The sequence below is a fragment of the Jatropha curcas genome, chromosome 7 (assembly GCF_041381405.1).
Source record: "Jatropha curcas cultivar XTBG-Jc1 chromosome 7, XTBG_Jcur_1.0, whole genome shotgun sequence".
In the NCBI taxonomy this organism is placed as follows: Eukaryota; Viridiplantae; Streptophyta; class Magnoliopsida; order Malpighiales; family Euphorbiaceae; genus Jatropha; species Jatropha curcas.
The window spans coordinates 25,322,642-25,338,135 of record NC_143157.1 but is presented as its reverse complement, the minus strand read 5'-3'; the positions used below and the strand labels follow the sequence as shown (position 1 = coordinate 25,338,135).

General features: G+C 32.6%; 4 protein-coding genes across 7 annotated transcripts; 2 read left to right on the top strand and 2 right to left on the bottom strand.

Annotated features, from left to right (window-relative positions):
• Positions 1-818: 818 nt before the first annotated feature.
• Positions 819-4,107, top strand: KCO1 (Outward rectifying potassium channel protein). 4 transcript variants are annotated; one of them, XM_020678939.3, is made up of 4 exons: positions 819-1,047; positions 1,453-1,563; positions 2,617-3,557; positions 3,668-4,107. In XM_020678939.3, the coding sequence occupies exons 3-4, from the start codon at positions 2,656-2,658 to the stop codon at positions 3,828-3,830; spliced, it is 1,065 nt and encodes a 354-aa protein (XP_020534598.1). In that variant the 5' UTR covers positions 819-1,047; positions 1,453-1,563; positions 2,617-2,655; the 3' UTR covers positions 3,831-4,107. The 4 variants fall into 4 exon arrangements, with proteins under 4 accessions (XP_020534598.1, XP_012071022.1, XP_012071021.1 ...); XM_012215632.4 differs by lacking the exon at positions 1,453-1,563; XM_012215631.4 differs by lacking the exons at positions 819-1,047; positions 1,453-1,563 and adding an exon at positions 1,570-1,722.
• Positions 4,108-5,637: 1,530 nt separating this feature from the next.
• On the bottom strand, positions 5,638-6,322 carry LOC105633096 (hypothetical protein). The gene has a single exon (XM_012215630.3). The coding sequence runs from the start codon at positions 6,147-6,149 to the stop codon at positions 5,859-5,861; it is 291 nt and encodes a 96-aa protein (XP_012071020.1). The 5' UTR covers positions 6,150-6,322; the 3' UTR covers positions 5,638-5,858.
• A 2,869-nt stretch (positions 6,323-9,191) lies between these two features.
• LOC105633095 (Pyridoxal-5'-phosphate-dependent enzyme family protein) lies at positions 9,192-12,730 on the top strand. The gene is made up of 6 exons (XM_012215629.4): positions 9,192-9,479; positions 9,791-9,865; positions 10,547-10,690; positions 11,157-11,543; positions 11,630-11,865; positions 12,253-12,730. The coding sequence occupies exons 1-6, from the start codon at positions 9,291-9,293 to the stop codon at positions 12,473-12,475; spliced, it is 1,254 nt and encodes a 417-aa protein (XP_012071019.1). The 5' UTR covers positions 9,192-9,290; the 3' UTR covers positions 12,476-12,730.
• Positions 12,731-12,966: 236 nt separating this feature from the next.
• On the bottom strand, positions 12,967-14,430 carry LOC105633094 (uncharacterized). Its single transcript, XM_012215628.4, has one exon. The coding sequence runs from the start codon at positions 13,867-13,869 to the stop codon at positions 13,144-13,146; it is 726 nt and encodes a 241-aa protein (XP_012071018.1). The 5' UTR covers positions 13,870-14,430; the 3' UTR covers positions 12,967-13,143.
• Between the last annotated feature and the right edge of the window lie 1,064 nt (positions 14,431-15,494).

The following is a 15,494-nucleotide window of genomic DNA, read 5'->3' as shown; positions in this document are numbered from 1 at the left end:
ACTTAATATTATTTTCCAAAAGAAAAAAACCTATTGGTTTAAAATATATTTTTTCCTAATATGTTTTTAAAGAATTTATCAAGGGTACATAAACAAAGCAATCAAAGTAAGAGAAAGAGATTGAAAGTAAAAATTAAATTCCAAGCGCCACCTAATTTATTTTTGTTATAGATAGTTAGTCGAATAATAATAATTAGCTTGATAGTTAGTGTAAGAGAATTTATTATAGAGTTTGTTAGATTACCTTAGCCATAATTGTTTTATTACATTTTTCTCGATATTTCACTTTGTAATTGGTCATGTTTTTTCCAAAGAAAAAACAAATTCAGAGTTCACGAATAACGAATATAAATAGATTACACAGTAATATTTCATAAGAATAAAAAATATAAATTAAAAAAATTAAATCTTCTAATTATAGAGGATTTTGGCAAAAGATTAATCTTTTGGATAAAAAAAATAGTCAATTTTCAAATAAAATGATAAAACGACTTCATTAATAATAGAAATTTATCAAAAATTGAAATTGTAAAGTCTCTGATCACAATCAAAATAATTCATCTTGTATCAACTTCATAAAATTAAAAATTAATAAATCAAAACCTAAAGGATACCAAAAACACTCAAATTTATCGATCATGGAAAGAGACGAAAAGCAACTCAAAATGAATTTTACAAAATTTAAAATTTATTTATTTATATTTTATTTTATTTTATTTATTTGTAAGTGACTGATTTAAAATTAATATAAATGCATATACTTTCATTGCCTATGATTTAGGAGCAAATCGTATAAATAAAATAATAATTAATAAAGGCACAATTGCCGCTTGCTGCTCTGTTCCATGCTTTCTCTGTCCCAATCCCAATTCCTAAAAGTACGAAAAGAGCATTCTAGAAAACCATTTCACTTCACTGCCCAAAGGGATCAAACTGCATCAAAATCCCAACAGTAGAGAAGTCTCGCTGATTAATTTTCCAGATTTTTGCTGATCAAAACCTCTGCATATCTTGAAAATGAATATAGTTCTTCTTCCTCTGGCTCTGGTAATCACTAATCTCTCTGCAGATTTCTTTTTTTTGGCTTGTTACTCTTCTGCGAAGTTTCCAAGCGACCACAAATGGTTTATAGAAACCACTATTTTTATGTACATTGAGGGTGTCTTTCTGTTTAATTATGGAAATTCCCATTTCTTTCTTCTCTTTGATTGATTGCCTTTGGCTCGAAGCATACTATGTGTGCAAATCTTGATGGATTGCAACCCTTTATTTTTTATGTACTGAATGATCTGAATTTGTTGTTTGGTACACATGGAATTGGACATAGACAGTAAGAATGGATCATGTATATACAAAAAACTTTGTCCATCCTTGGTAAATTTGGATTGATCTATGAAACTTCCTTGTCACACATTTATAATATATTTTTAATTGCTTGCAATTTGCGTGCAGCCAAAAAATGTGAAGAAGGACAATTCAATTTCATTTTAGTGGAGTAGCTTGTAGCTAAGCTGTAAAGGACAATTATGCCTGCAGGGTTTATAGTGGTACAGATTTTAGAAGGTATAGGGGAGAATTTGCGAGGAAATTTCCATACTGAAGAGCACCTTAAATTAAATTCAAACCTGCTTCGACCAGTAACTCCCATAGTGTAGTTCCTTGCATATAACTCTACAAGTTCAGCTTTGCCGGACTAGAGTTTTAGCAGGACAGGTTTTCGAGGTTTCAAAATTTTGCACTCAGTTTTGCAGAATCCTTTGTCTATCTTATGAATTTTATATGTCTTTTTTTCATAATTTGTTTTAGTGTAGTCTTATATCAATAATTTACTTTTTTTTTTCCTTCTATATTTGGTTTTTGATTGTCCTGAAAGTTGAATGTTGCAATGGAAGTAAATGTTCACTTGTAGAAATTAGGCATGTATTTAGAGAATGCACTCTGTTAAACTTGAAATACAGACTTTCTTTTCCTTACTTGGGCTGCATTTTAACTCTCATGTCTGAAAATTTTATGTCGTATAATTCTTCCTGCACAATTTTCAATTTATTGGGTATGCCATGTAGCTTCACATTTGGGGCAAGGGAGTTGCCAGATATAGGAAAACTGGAATCATTTCCCCGTAATTGGAATGAGAAACATAAGCACCAAATGATTGGGAGGGAGAAAGTTTTACTCTGTAGTATTTAGATTAAGAAACCATACATGAGTTCTGTTATGCTTCAATACTTCCTCCGTGATTTCTTGTAGTCTTAGGTTGCACCATGTTCTGTTAGTTATTATCCCTCTCTCCTCTTTTACATGTCTTATATACTTACTTTCTCCATTTGTTTATGATGGTAGGCATAAATGTATTTTACTATGTCTAAAAAAGTTAAGTGTTTAAACTTAGTAATGCCAAATTATCTTGACAACTTGAATGGCAACACCCCTAAGTGTGGAGAAGAATGTCTTTTGTCTAAAGTGTTTGCACCTTTATATACTGCATATGCTTTTACTGGCAACAATATATATAATTGAGGCTTAATTCTGAATCTGACTTTTTAGGTTTTGTCCAAAATGTTCCTGACCAATCTGACTATGTTTAGACTATAATTCAACTTGTCTCATCATTTGCAGGTCTCCTAAGACTGTTCAACTCTTTGTTGTACTATCTGAATGGCCTCCAATGGTGCAAAACTGCCATTGCTGTCAGGATTAGTGGATTCCACGCTTCAAACAAATAATGCATATGCTCCCAACAGAAGAAGATTTCGCCGTGTTAAAAGTGCTCCTCTAACAGAGTTTGTTCCCTCAGGTGCTGGTGGTGATGGCTTGCTTTCACGTCCTGAATCCATTGGTGGGAAGCTCCACCCAAGTCTTATTCTAGTAGCTGCTAGCATGGCTATCTACCTTGGTGCTGGCACCTTGTGCTTTTACTTAGTCAGAGATGATATTGAAGGGACGAAAACAAATCCAATTATCGATTCCATTTATTTTTGTGTTGTGACTATGACTACTGTAGGATATGGAGACCTAGTGCCCAATACTTCCTTTGTGAAGTTACTGGCCTCTGCTTATGTCTTTGCAGGCATGGCAATTGTTGGATTTATATTAAGCAAAGCCGCAGACTACCTGGTAGAGAAGCAAGAAATGTTACTAATTAAAGCCCTGAACAAGCACAGAAAAATGACCCCAAGCAAAACTATAAAGGAGATTGAATCATACCGAGTGAGATATAAGTGCCTTATTGCTTCAGCCATTCTTTCAGTTCTTATGTTCATAGGAACTATCGTCCTACGCAAGAAAGAAGGTCTGGACCTCACTGATGCACTATATTGTGTCTTTTCAACTGTCACAACCCTCGGTTACGGAGATGAGAGCTTCTCAACTAGAGGTGGGCGTGCCTTTGGCATATTTTGGATACTAATAAGTACTCTTGGTTTAGCTCAGCTTTTTCTCTATGTTGCTGAGCTATTTACTGAAAGCAGACAAAGGGCACTGGTCAACTGGGTTCTTACTAGAAAAATGACCAGCCTAGATCTGGAGGCAGCTGATATTGATAATGATGGGGTTGTTGGGTAAGTTAATTGTGCACTACCTTGAAAACAGATTGTTACAGATTTCATATTTTTGTTATATCAATCTGTAGATAGCTCTATTACTGATTTAGTGTTTCCTACAATTTCAGGGCTGCTGAGTTTGTCATTTATAAGCTTAAAGAGATGGGTAAGATTACCCAAGAAGATATCTCACTTATAATGGAAGAGTTTGAGGATCTTGACATTGATCAATCTGGAACCTTGTCAGTATCTGACTTGGTGCTTGCTCAAACACCTCCAACAAAGAGGTGATCTGAAATCTGAATCATCAACAAGTGGTTGATATCATGATATATAAAATTAGTACAATATATTCTCATTTTAAAAGAGGTGATCTGAACCTTTTCGCTTTCTACAATTATATAAAAATAGTATCATGTAAGGGCTACTTCTAAGGTTTTCAATGTCTATTGTAGGGTTGGTTTGTATATCATGTTTTCAATTTGTACCTTTAGGGTTTTGGAGTTGAATTCCTCTCATTTCCTGTCATCTGGAATAAATTTTGCTGTTTTAACTTGTTGCCAAAGAACTACTCATGTTTGTTTGAAGGTGCATTGAAGGGTTTGCTCGACAAAATTAATTTTGTTGGTAACTATTCACTGTTTTATTTGTGTTTAGTTGTTTTAGTAACGTTTAACTAATTAACTTTTCATAAAATGCTAAAAGTTAAAAGTTACATGGATTAATCTTTTATAAAACATTATCTTTTTAACTTCTAAAAGCTAATTCAAACGTTACGTTATTGAATATCATAAAAAATAATGTTTACTATCTTAAGCTAAGGCCTATTCCTAAGGATTGCATTGCTGTTCTTATGGTTGATAAAAAATATTAAGTAAAATCAAAATCAAACCGTATATGTTAAATCGAACCGGACTGAACTGATTTTGGTTCAGTATGCAATGTGGTGAGTTCCAATTAGAGTTCAAATTTCAAATATTGAACTGCAGACCCAGATTTATATAAAGGACATAGAATTAGAAAGCACAAATGCAAAAGGCAAGTCCTTATTGGAGATGCTGTTGACCGTAGAAGCACAATCATTAGCCTCAATTGACTATCAAGTCATGGATTGCACTTATGTTTATGTTCACTGTGGAGCCCACCTGAGCATGAATTGAGCGGTCCTGAGCATGAATTGAGCGGTCTCTGATTAAATCTCTGAGAATATCGAGTTAGTCTCACCTTGCCACGTGAGCCAATGTTGACACAAGCAACACCGTACAAGTGCCTCGACCTTCCAGATCTTGACCCTTATATAATAAGTATACTTTGCCCCTCCGTCAGTGATTTTTTTATCCAAAAATCAAAATAAACTTTCTCTGTATTATCCAAGTTGGCCTGTCATATGATAAATTTTATCTGTATTATACACACAGAAATACTTTATGAAAGTTGTACATACGTAAGCCCAAATTGGACCCCATACATTTGGCGTATTTATATATTTATAGATTTCATTTTGATGCATTAAACTGACTTCAACGTACTACTGATGAAAAAATTGAAATAAATATTTAACCATCTCTTCATTTCTAAAATACTAATAATAAAATTTTTTTAATATTAAAAAAATATTTAAAATCGAATCAATTATCAAATCATATTTGGACTTACCACCATAACATATCTTAATTTTATACGTGGATATTAATAATAAAATTCAAACTCAGCACAAAATTTTAAATATTCTCACTTTTATGTTTCCAAATATTCTCACTGATTTTAAAGTAAAAAAAAAAAAAAAAAAACCTTATTTTTAATTCAACCTATAGAAAAGAAATCGCTTGAAAGAGTGACTGCAAGTAACATTTTTAAAAAAGTAATTAACTTATTTTAATCTAAAAATTATTAAAAAAAAAATCTCTTAAGAATTAACAGCAAGTAAAATTATTTCACATTGCCTGCCCAATAATAGATCAATGGTATCCCACAAACAAACAAGTCATGATCCAATCAATCATCACAAAAAACATCAATTTCTATGGTGGGCAATACACATCCTGCGCACTTTAGCCATCCAAACTAAAATTAAAAAAAATTAGTTAAACAAAAAAAATAAAGAGAGGAGACAGAGATCAGTTTTGATTTCATTATCCATAACTACTGATAAAACACTAAAAAAAAAACAAAAAGGAAAACTCTTCCCATAATTTACAGTTCACATTTTGTAAGCTACAAACTAAAGGGAAGATTTTTCCAAGAAAATTAAAAAGAAAGATAAAGTTAGAAAAAGATTACAATTAGAAGAAGAAAAAAAAAAAAAAGCTAATCTCTTCTTTACTCATGAGACTTGAAATTTTCTATCGCTTGATCAGGTTGCCCAGCAACATAGTCCAAGAGGCCTTCACCAGCTTTGTCACCTGAAGATTCAGTTCCTGCTAAAGAAGTCTTGCCAAAGAAAACGACAGCACCAAGAAACAGAGCTGTGGAGAGAAACAGAGGCCAAAAGTAGGCCAAGATTGTAACAAAACTTGGTGCAAGAAAGATTGAAGACAAAGTTATGAGAGAGAGAGTTAGAATAAAGGCTATATGGTATTTATAGTTTAGTAGCTTTTCTTGGATCTCCATCTTGCCTCCGGCGGCGGTGGTGGTGGAGGAGGAGAGATTATGGATGGTGGTTTCTAGAGAGAAAGCGAAATGATGGAGTGGTTATCTCTCTGTGCAGAGATTCTTTTTAGTGGAAGCGTTTTGTTCTGTGTTTTGGGGTTTAGGGAACCGTAACTTTTGCATTGGGTAGTATTATTTAACGAGTCATGAGTCTATTATTTACTATGAAAAAAGACTCGGTTTCCGAAAGTGCCCATCAACGGATGTACATGATGTATGTACTTTAAGAAAAACATTTCTCCGAACCGACCGGATCATAATACCATCTTCATATAGATTAAATTAATAAAAATATAATTTTTTAAAATTATTATTAATTTATTTTTAAACATATACTGTAAAGAAAAATAAAGTATAAATATTTTTTTTAAATTTATTTTTATTAATTTGATTTATTACTAAAATCATAGATTCGATTTAAATAAGTACAATCTATTGCGGTGAAGAGAGATATTAGGGTCATTTCATAACCATATAACAAGATTTAGGCGGTTCCATTTCTCCCTTTGCTATTTTTGAAGAAATGACATGTAAATGGAGAAACTAAAAAGGGGAAAGGGATTTTTTTTCCTTAAAAGATATTTTAATATACAGTATATTATTATAGGAATTAATTTAATACATTTGATTTATAGGTGCATCTATGAATAAAATCAATGAAAAATAAATTTTTATTGAAATAATGATATGTCTTACCATTAATTGAAAAAAAAAAGAAAAGAATAAAGTCGAAATAACTTTTAAAAATATATATTTTTATTGGTTTGGTTAATGAACGAGTCTATAGATCATATTTAAGTAAATCTAATATTTATCATATTGCTACAATTTAAACCGAAATTACAATTTGCTGTTATAAATTGAAATATTTAAGATATTTTCGGTAAAATTAGCTATTTTGTCAATTGTTAGCAGTTTTAATAGCGTTTAACTGTTAATTATTTTAATAGTATTTAACTGTTAATTCTTTGGGTAGTTTTTCATGAAACGGTAAAATCAAAACGTTATACATTAATTAACTTTTTGCAAAACGCTATTATAATCTCTAAAAACTATTTTAAACGCTATGTTAGCAAATATTTTTTTAAATAGCATGTACTATTTAAAGAGTTATGTCGAACACAACCATAGTTTGAAGGCTAGGTTTGAAGCCGAGACCAAACTTAGTCAAATATCATTCACAGTGAAAAAGAAAAATTAATCTATGGATACTTGAAACTTAAAAATAATAATAATGACGAAGTACTCCTGTAATAACAAAAACAAGGAGGAAAGGGTGTTTGAGGCATTTGAGCTTGGAGAAAATTTACTTTGGCGCACATAATAGTTTGTCCTATGCTCCTATATTGTCGGCTACTTAAAAATTTTGAAAAATGAAATTCAAGTAAAAATAATAAACATCTATGTACCAAAAATAAATAAATATTTGAGCTTTAACAAGAGATTTTGTAATCTTGTGGGAAAGATAAGATCCAACGTGGGTTACAGTAAAACCAGTACAGAAAGTTATTCCAAATTAGAATAATTCTATTTCAGACTAAACTGTGGATTAAAGATGAGGAAAAGCACATCTTTCTTTTCTTTCTCTTTCAGTTTAGGTTAAACCCAAATCTCAGTAATGCACTTTTTAAAACTCGCAGTCATGGTTATAACGTGATCTACCTCTACAAGGAATCTAATTCAGGGATGATGAGTTTTACGATTAAAAAATTCTTCTAAAAATTCCATTTATATTGTCATATTATCCGTGTAAAGATTTCCATTTAAAGATTTTTGATTAAGGGAGAAGAGATTCTTGTTATACCATCTCATCCTCGAATTTGATTTATTCTTTTTTTACTTATGTGTATATATGTACATGTCACATGTTATGGAAGCATCAAGCATGTGAATGCAACTTGTGAATTACACTCAAAAAATGTGTCTTTTGGCTAGCTATGTACACTTTCTATTGTGCCTTTTCAGGTTTCAAGTTAAGTGCAGCAATTTTTACTAATTAATTATTGAGCATAACAAAATTTTCCTTGATCAAATGTTAATTGTGTCTTCAAAATGCTTTATATCATAATTTTTACTCATCAATTACTGTTACATGGTATTATTTTCATACTTATGGTGATGAATAATTATAATAATTAATCCAAAGAGAAAGTCCTATAATTTATAATTTTAGAGGACACTGTCCAAGCCCATCTCACATTTGGGCTTCTTGATAATAGGTGGGTTTGTTGTGATTGGGCTTTCGTTTATTAGTTAAATAAACTAAACGACAAGAGGCGTTTCTGTTTCAAATGATTAGGCTAACCAACCAAATGACTAGGGGTAAGCATTAAATGGTTTATACCGTAAAATCAAATCAAACCATAACAAACCGTCGGTTTTAAATAATTTATTATTTTAAATGATTTGGTTTGATTTATAATTTAATAAACCGCTTTCAGAACAATTTGATTTGATTTTTATTTTATTAAACCTTTTAAAGTCGAATCAAACCGCATTAATATTCTATGGTGTCATTGTATTATTAATTTAATTATTATACATTTTATCTAATTTGAAATTTTGAAATATATCTTATGAACATGACAATTTTTTTTATGTTATTTTATATGTTCTTAGTGCTATAATATTGAAAGAAATTTATTTATTTTATAAATAAGTTGTTATTAGTTGGTTATAGTTTGGTGCATCATGAATATTAATTACATATAATTTTATTATTTTTATAAATTTAAATTGCAAAAATTGATATTTTAATATGTTATGTTATCAAACTACTGATCACTTTTTTTACTATTTCTTATATTATATGTTATATATCATATATGAATTCATTATATTGGTTAATTATAATTAAAATAATTATTCAATTATTTTAATGATATTAAACCGCAAATCATACTGCACCAAACTGCTTTTTGCGGTTTGATTTCATTAATTAAATGGTTTGATTGGGATTGAAAAATCTATAAACTGTAATTTAAATTTTCAAACCGCACCAAACCAAAACGTGCTCACCCTACACTCAACCGCCTCTATCTAAACCTTTTCTGGGGTGTTGGACTAGGACATTGATTGTGGTCTCTGGCTCGAACTGCCACCATGGCCATTGTTGCTACGATCTCTGTGTCCATGGCAGTTCTATCTTACATACTATGGAAATACAGGTCAAATAAAAAGACCTATTTGTCCCTTTCGACGAAGAAGAAATCTAGAAATGGACTTATTGATGCTATTGGTAACACTCCCTTGATTAGAATCAATAGCCTCTCTGAAGCTACCGGTTGTGAAGTAAGTTCTCTGTTTAGTTTTGTGATCCGGGAATCTCGTAATTTCCATTCCTAATGTGTAAAGCCTGGAGTTTTGATGCAATGAAAGTTTGGACTTGGATACTTAAGTGTATGACGAATGATGCTTTTGTTCAAGTTATAATCTTTCTTTGAATTTATGGTCTTTACCTTCTCTGCAATCTATGATTCATGAATTTGAGTTTGATTTTTCATGTATTTGTGTTAGTGACTGATAAATTCTTTTGCATGTTTTTTTGAGTTATGAGTAGTTGATATTTGGTTGATTTATCCTTTTCTTTCTTCTTTGTTCAGATTCTGGGGAAGTGTGAGTTTCTGAATCCAGGAGGCAGTGTGAAAGATAGGATTGCTGTGAAAATAATTAAAGAGGTAAGTATTTTGGCCTTTAATGATGACAATTTATAGATGGAGATTATAGTTTCTGTATTATTCGCATGTAGATGAGGCAGCGGCTAGGATTATCATCTTTCAACAAGAGGATGGATATTGGCATTTCACTCGTTATTTTACAATATGCTTTTGTGAGAATGATACTGTCATATTGATAATCTAAGTTTCTGATTATATGAGTGGGTTAATAGTTGTAGAATGGCTGAGAAAATTTACTAAGCATATTTTATCCTTGCAAAAAGCTTAAACCTAAGAAAATAAGATGGAGCTTATTAACCCCTTTGTCTGAAAATATAGATGGTAGCTTGAAGTTCATTTTGAAATTGAAGAACTGTATTGATGTTTAGCTCCATATCCTGAATGGTAAACCAGAATTCTTGACCAAAAAGTTTCTAGTTGATCAAAGTACTCTTTTTCTCATGCTCCATAAGTTGCCATTTCAGTTTTGTATTATGAAAAAACATAAATGTGACCAAAATCCCTTTGGTAAATTGCATGTATATGCTTTTTTTTTTGTGTGCGCGTGCGTGTGTGTGTGTGTGAAAAGCTGTATCATTGTGCTAGTTCTTTGTGAAGGGACTACAAGAAGTTCAGTATTCAATATCAGATGGTTAATTGAATTATTAAGTACCTAATGGTTCTGCTCCCCCAACCTCCTAGGCCCTGGAATCTGGCCAGCTATTTGAGGGTGGAGTTGTTACTGAGGGAAGTGCAGGAAGCACTGCTATCAGTCTTGCTACAGTGGCTCCTGCTTATGGATGCAGATGCCATGTGGTTATCCCAGATGATGCAGCTATTGAGAAGGTATGAATATATTGTCTTTTTGCATGAACAGACTAATTTTCTTGTATGATCCCATGCCACAGCCTTTTTTCCCCTTATTGGCTATATGTGCTTCTATGCCACGTAATAATTATCATCTGGAGACTGGATAGAGTACAGAAAGAACCATTAGATAAGAATTTTTTTAGGTTGTGGTTGAGATCTGCAAATTCCATATCAATCTTCTTTCCATTGGTTTGTGACTTTTGTGCAACAGGCATCATACACAGTCCAAATGAAGTTGAAAGGAAAGGCACAGTAACATATAGGGTTTCTCCACAGAGAGAGAGAGAGAGAGAGAGAGAGAGAGAGAGTTTCCTTCTTCTCCGTCTTATGAACACTTACGCACCTGAACCCTTGATACCATTTATCTGTTGCAATCTCTTTTTAACTTTCTTTTATGTCCTGCAACGAACTTAAATTTGTCTTTCTTGAAACTTTCTGTTAGTCCCAAATTCTTGAAGCTTTGGGAGCTACTGTTGAAAGGGTAAGACCAGTTTCAATCACACATAGAGATCACTATGTCAATGTTGCTAGGCGACGGGCAAAGGAAGCAAATGAATTAGCATCAAAACTTAGAAAAGATCACCAAACAGATGGTGAAGCCCCTGACCAAATAAATGGTTTCGAATCTGATGGAGAGAAACCTTCTGATTTCTCAAGATACTGCAGTGGTGGTTTCTTTGCTGATCAGTTTGAAAATTTGGCAAATTTCCGGGCCCACTATGAGGGTACTGGCCCTGAGATTTGGAAACAAACTTGTGGCAATGTGGATGCATTTGTGGCTGCTGCAGGCACTGGTGGGACTGTGGCTGGTGTTTCTAGATTTCTAAAGGTCAAACTCTTTTCCCTCTTTTAAATTTCTTCTTTATATCATGCTAGGATAGTCTCATAAATCCTTGTTATATTTGTTTTCTACAGGAAAAGAATTCAAATATCAAATGCTTTCTCATTGATCCTCCTGGTTCTGGTTTGTACAATAAGGTAACACGAGGAGTTATGTACACTAAGGAAGAGGCTGAAGGGAAAAGACTGAAGAATCCATTTGACACAATAACCGAAGGAATTGGAATTAACAGAATAACACAGAATTTTATTAAGGCAGAACTTGATGGTGCTTTTAGAGGTACAGATAAGGAGGCTGTTGAAATGTCAAGGTTTGTCTTCCCTATGCTCTTTATACCTATCTCTGTAATTTTTTTTAATTACTGGACAGTTGAAATATAATCACCGGAAGAGAATTGCCAATGTCTTTATGGATACTGTGGCTGCTCAAGATGAAAATTTCTCATGCCACGGCTTTCCTAATTTTTATTGGTTTTCATTACTGTAATTGTCTATGAGAATATTCTGAAACACTTAGCATTTTGCTTGAAACCACTGGCCTTCATGCACACATTTGTTTCCGTGCAGTTTTATGTCCCACTTTGCGCTGTTCCATAATTCTATCACAGCACCTGGAGAATGACTACTTTCCCCGTGTCCCAAAATTTAATTTTTTTCATTTAAGTTGTTGCAGGATATCTAACTTGAACTATCCTCAGGTACCTTTTAAAGAATGATGGCCTCTTTCTGGGGAGTTCTTCAGCCATGAATTGTGTCGGGGCTGTTAGAGTTGCACAATTGATTGGCCGAGGTCACACGATTGTTACCATTCTGTGCGATAGTGGGATGAGGCACCTAAGTAAGTTTTGCAATGCTGGGTATCTATCAGAGCATGGTTTAACACCCATAGCAACTGGATTAGAGTTTCTTGGCATCAAATAATGATCTGTGCTGGTCATCTTCCCCCAAAGTTGAAAAACATGATGCAACCATTCTCATTTGTGAAGTATTGTTAAGACTGCCCTCTAATGGCTTGATGTGAAATTTTTGGCAATAAGATTCGGAAGCAGTTATGTTAGGTAGGTTGATCACCATTCATTTCACGAGGATTAGGACGTTATCATCAGTATTAAAGTGACGTCAAGTATTTTCTCCATGTAAAACATTATAATAGTTGAAGATCACAATCTTTCCTTAGATCTTGTATTTTTTTTTTTTTTTTTTTTTCTGTTTACTGATATCAATCGAAAGCTGCCAGAGCAAAGACATTGCAGAAAATGCTGATGTCTAAATTTTTTACTTTCACCCATTTTGTCAGCTTGATTCGTTCGTTGTTAAGTTAAAATAGTAATTATTCATAAGCTGGTGATGTGCTTCTGACCCTCGGTGAAATTAAAAGAATATAAAAACATGATGACACGTGTTCCAAAAAATATCAAACTTGTAAGATAGACCAAGTTAATTAATAATACTGCAGAAGCTGCAATAGAAACACAAGCATTACTGAAACATACAATAACTTCTTGTCCTACGCCTAAACCCTAGCATGAACCTTAGTTACAGAAGAAGATATTTTCAGTATCCTTCATTTCTGGTTCAATATCTAAACTTCAACCCTTGATGGAGCCCATAGAAAGGTCAATCTCAATCAAGTTCTCTTCCTCAGTAACCTCATTGATATCTGCTAATAGCTCCAGTAAACCCTCTTGATTGAAAACATTTTCAGACATGTATGTCTGCAATTTTTCCTCTGACTCTTCATTCAACTCAACAGAATTACTATCCGGAAAACTGATTTCAATGAGATTATCATCTTCATCTTCGTCATCTTCAGAAGAAGAACCTAAAATTTCAGAAATTGCTACATTTTTACTTGCATTATTGAAAGACATCCAATTGAGCTCAAAATTTTCACTTTCTGACAAATCATCACCACTTTCACTAGCTGATGGAAAATCTGTTGATTCAACTTGATAATCATGTATGTCACTAACTTCACTTTCTTGAGCAGAATTACACAACGTAACAATTTCTAGTTCTTGATTTAGCTTCTGTTCAACTTCCTTCACAAGTATGCTCTTTGGGCTACAAATGGAACCTTCATCTTGATTTGGCTTCTCAATATTCTCAATGGTAATCCCCTTTTTCTTTAAAAATGTGACAATAAAAATAGTTGATACAAACAAAATAGAGATTGTTACAAGAAAAGGAGATAATCCAAAAGTTTTGAAACAAAAAAATATTAGAGAAAGAACAAAGACCGCAAAACAGAGAAAAGAGAGTTTGAAGATACAGTGTAAGGAAGAAAAGATTCGACTTTCACCTGTTTTCCCCATTTTTCCTTTAGGAAATGGCTTAAATAGCAAGAAGCAGATCTATATAAAAGCAGAAAAGCTACCACACTAATATAGCTGGATAGAGATTATGAAGATTCCAGGCAGAACACAATAATCTGGTTGACTAAAGAAATTGGAGAAAGAGGGAAAGATATCTCTTTTACGATCTCTTGCATTGAAATTAGGGTGTTCCTTCTGGCTTTTTTCTTCTTACAGAGCTTTTACTTGAAAAAACAAAATCTGGGTTTTCTGTTTGCTCTTGGCACCAAACTGTTTGTTCTTATTTGCCACTGTTTCTCTCTTGAAAGGAGTAAAACTACTATCATTTCTCAATCTCAAAGTTATAGATTGACGAATCCATGTGGAAGTGTAGAACGTATGTGCTCTCCACATGGCGCCATGAAACCCATCGATACTCACTTAACTGTTCATACTTTAATTTGGCATCGTCCTTTAACTTTTGTCACTCTCCTTCTAGGGTTTTACCCACAATCAAACAAAACCCATTATCAAAAAATAAAAGAAGCAGAAAAGCTTTATCCAATAAAAGGGTTTCTCGTAGAAATTAAGAAGGATAAAGAAAAAATAAATAAATAAATACACCACAGCTTAAAATCCATATATCTAGTCAAAGTGAAAGTTATTGGTGCAATTTTTGTCAGAAACCTAATTACCAAAAAGAGCACAGTAATAAGTAATGATGCCCCATTTTCTGCTGTCTGCAATCGGACCATCAAACTGTGATGATGATAATAATTCCATTAGTCCATTTTTTGCTACTGTACGCTATTGAGGTCTTTTAATATGGAGTCCCATTACTTTGAAGAGATAGATATTTTGGCTTGTAATGTGAGGCACCATTGGTCTCGGTGTTTTGTTTCACACGACACAAGCAAACATGGCCAGTGAACTGAAGTGGTCAGGTTCATGGGAAGCCACTGTGGAGGAACATTTTTAATGTTTGTACATCAAATCTTCGACACTACCTTGAATTCGTTGGAAAGCTATCTAAGTTCTTCCTACCATTATACTTAAATTTATAGAATAATTTCTACAAAGTTAGAAATTTAATTTTTATAAAAACACTTATAAACAAGGACAATCATAAATTTAAAATTTAAAATTAGGATTTAGACGTTAGAGTTTTCAATTTTTAAGATTTACAGATTTAAAATCTAAAGTTTACATTTAAAGATTTTAGGGTTTCGGATGCAGGATATTAGAAATTTAAAACTTAAAAAGTTTAAAGTTTTAGAGTTATAAAAATGATACATTGTTTCAGAATTTGAGATTTAATGTAAATTTATTATTTTTAAGAATATCCAGTATTACAAAGAATTGCCATGTATGCATACCCTATATATATATAATAGCAATCTCTTTTATTAGATTGATGGTTGACATGTAAAAATAGGGATTGGACGACCCACAATAACAATTAGTTGCCAGCATTCTCCATGATTTAAGAACATATGTTTCTTGCAATTTGAGGGATGAAATCATGAAAAAAAAAAAAAAAAAAACAAGATGGAGAGAAAACAAAAGTAATGTGCGGCTCTTCTTTTGATTTTGCAAAGGATGCTTTTTGCTTGTTTGTTGGCTTAATCATCCCCTCGTCCTCGTGC

Excerpts from the sequence above, each read along its gene's own strand:
- LOC105633095 (XM_012215629.4), top strand. The coding sequence starts at position 9,291 with ATGGCCATTGTTGCTACGATCTCTGTGTCCATGGCAGTTCTATCTTAC. Across the intron at positions 9,480-9,790 it reads CTGAAGCTACCGGTTGTGAA|ATTCTGGGGAAGTGTGAGTT; the intron begins GTAAGTTCTCTG and ends TTCTTTGTTCAG. Across the intron at positions 9,866-10,546 it reads CTGTGAAAATAATTAAAGAG|GCCCTGGAATCTGGCCAGCT; the intron begins GTAAGTATTTTG and ends CCAACCTCCTAG.
- LOC105633096 (XM_012215630.3), bottom strand. The coding sequence starts at position 6,149 with ATGGAGATCCAAGAAAAGCTACTAAACTATAAATACCATATAGCCTTT.
- KCO1 (XM_012215632.4), top strand. The coding sequence starts at position 2,656 with ATGGCCTCCAATGGTGCAAAACTGCCATTGCTGTCAGGATTAGTGGAT. Across the intron at positions 3,558-3,667 it reads GATAATGATGGGGTTGTTGG|GGCTGCTGAGTTTGTCATTT; the intron begins GTAAGTTAATTG and ends CTACAATTTCAG.
- LOC105633094 (XM_012215628.4), bottom strand. The coding sequence starts at position 13,869 with ATGGGGAAAACAGGTGAAAGTCGAATCTTTTCTTCCTTACACTGTATC.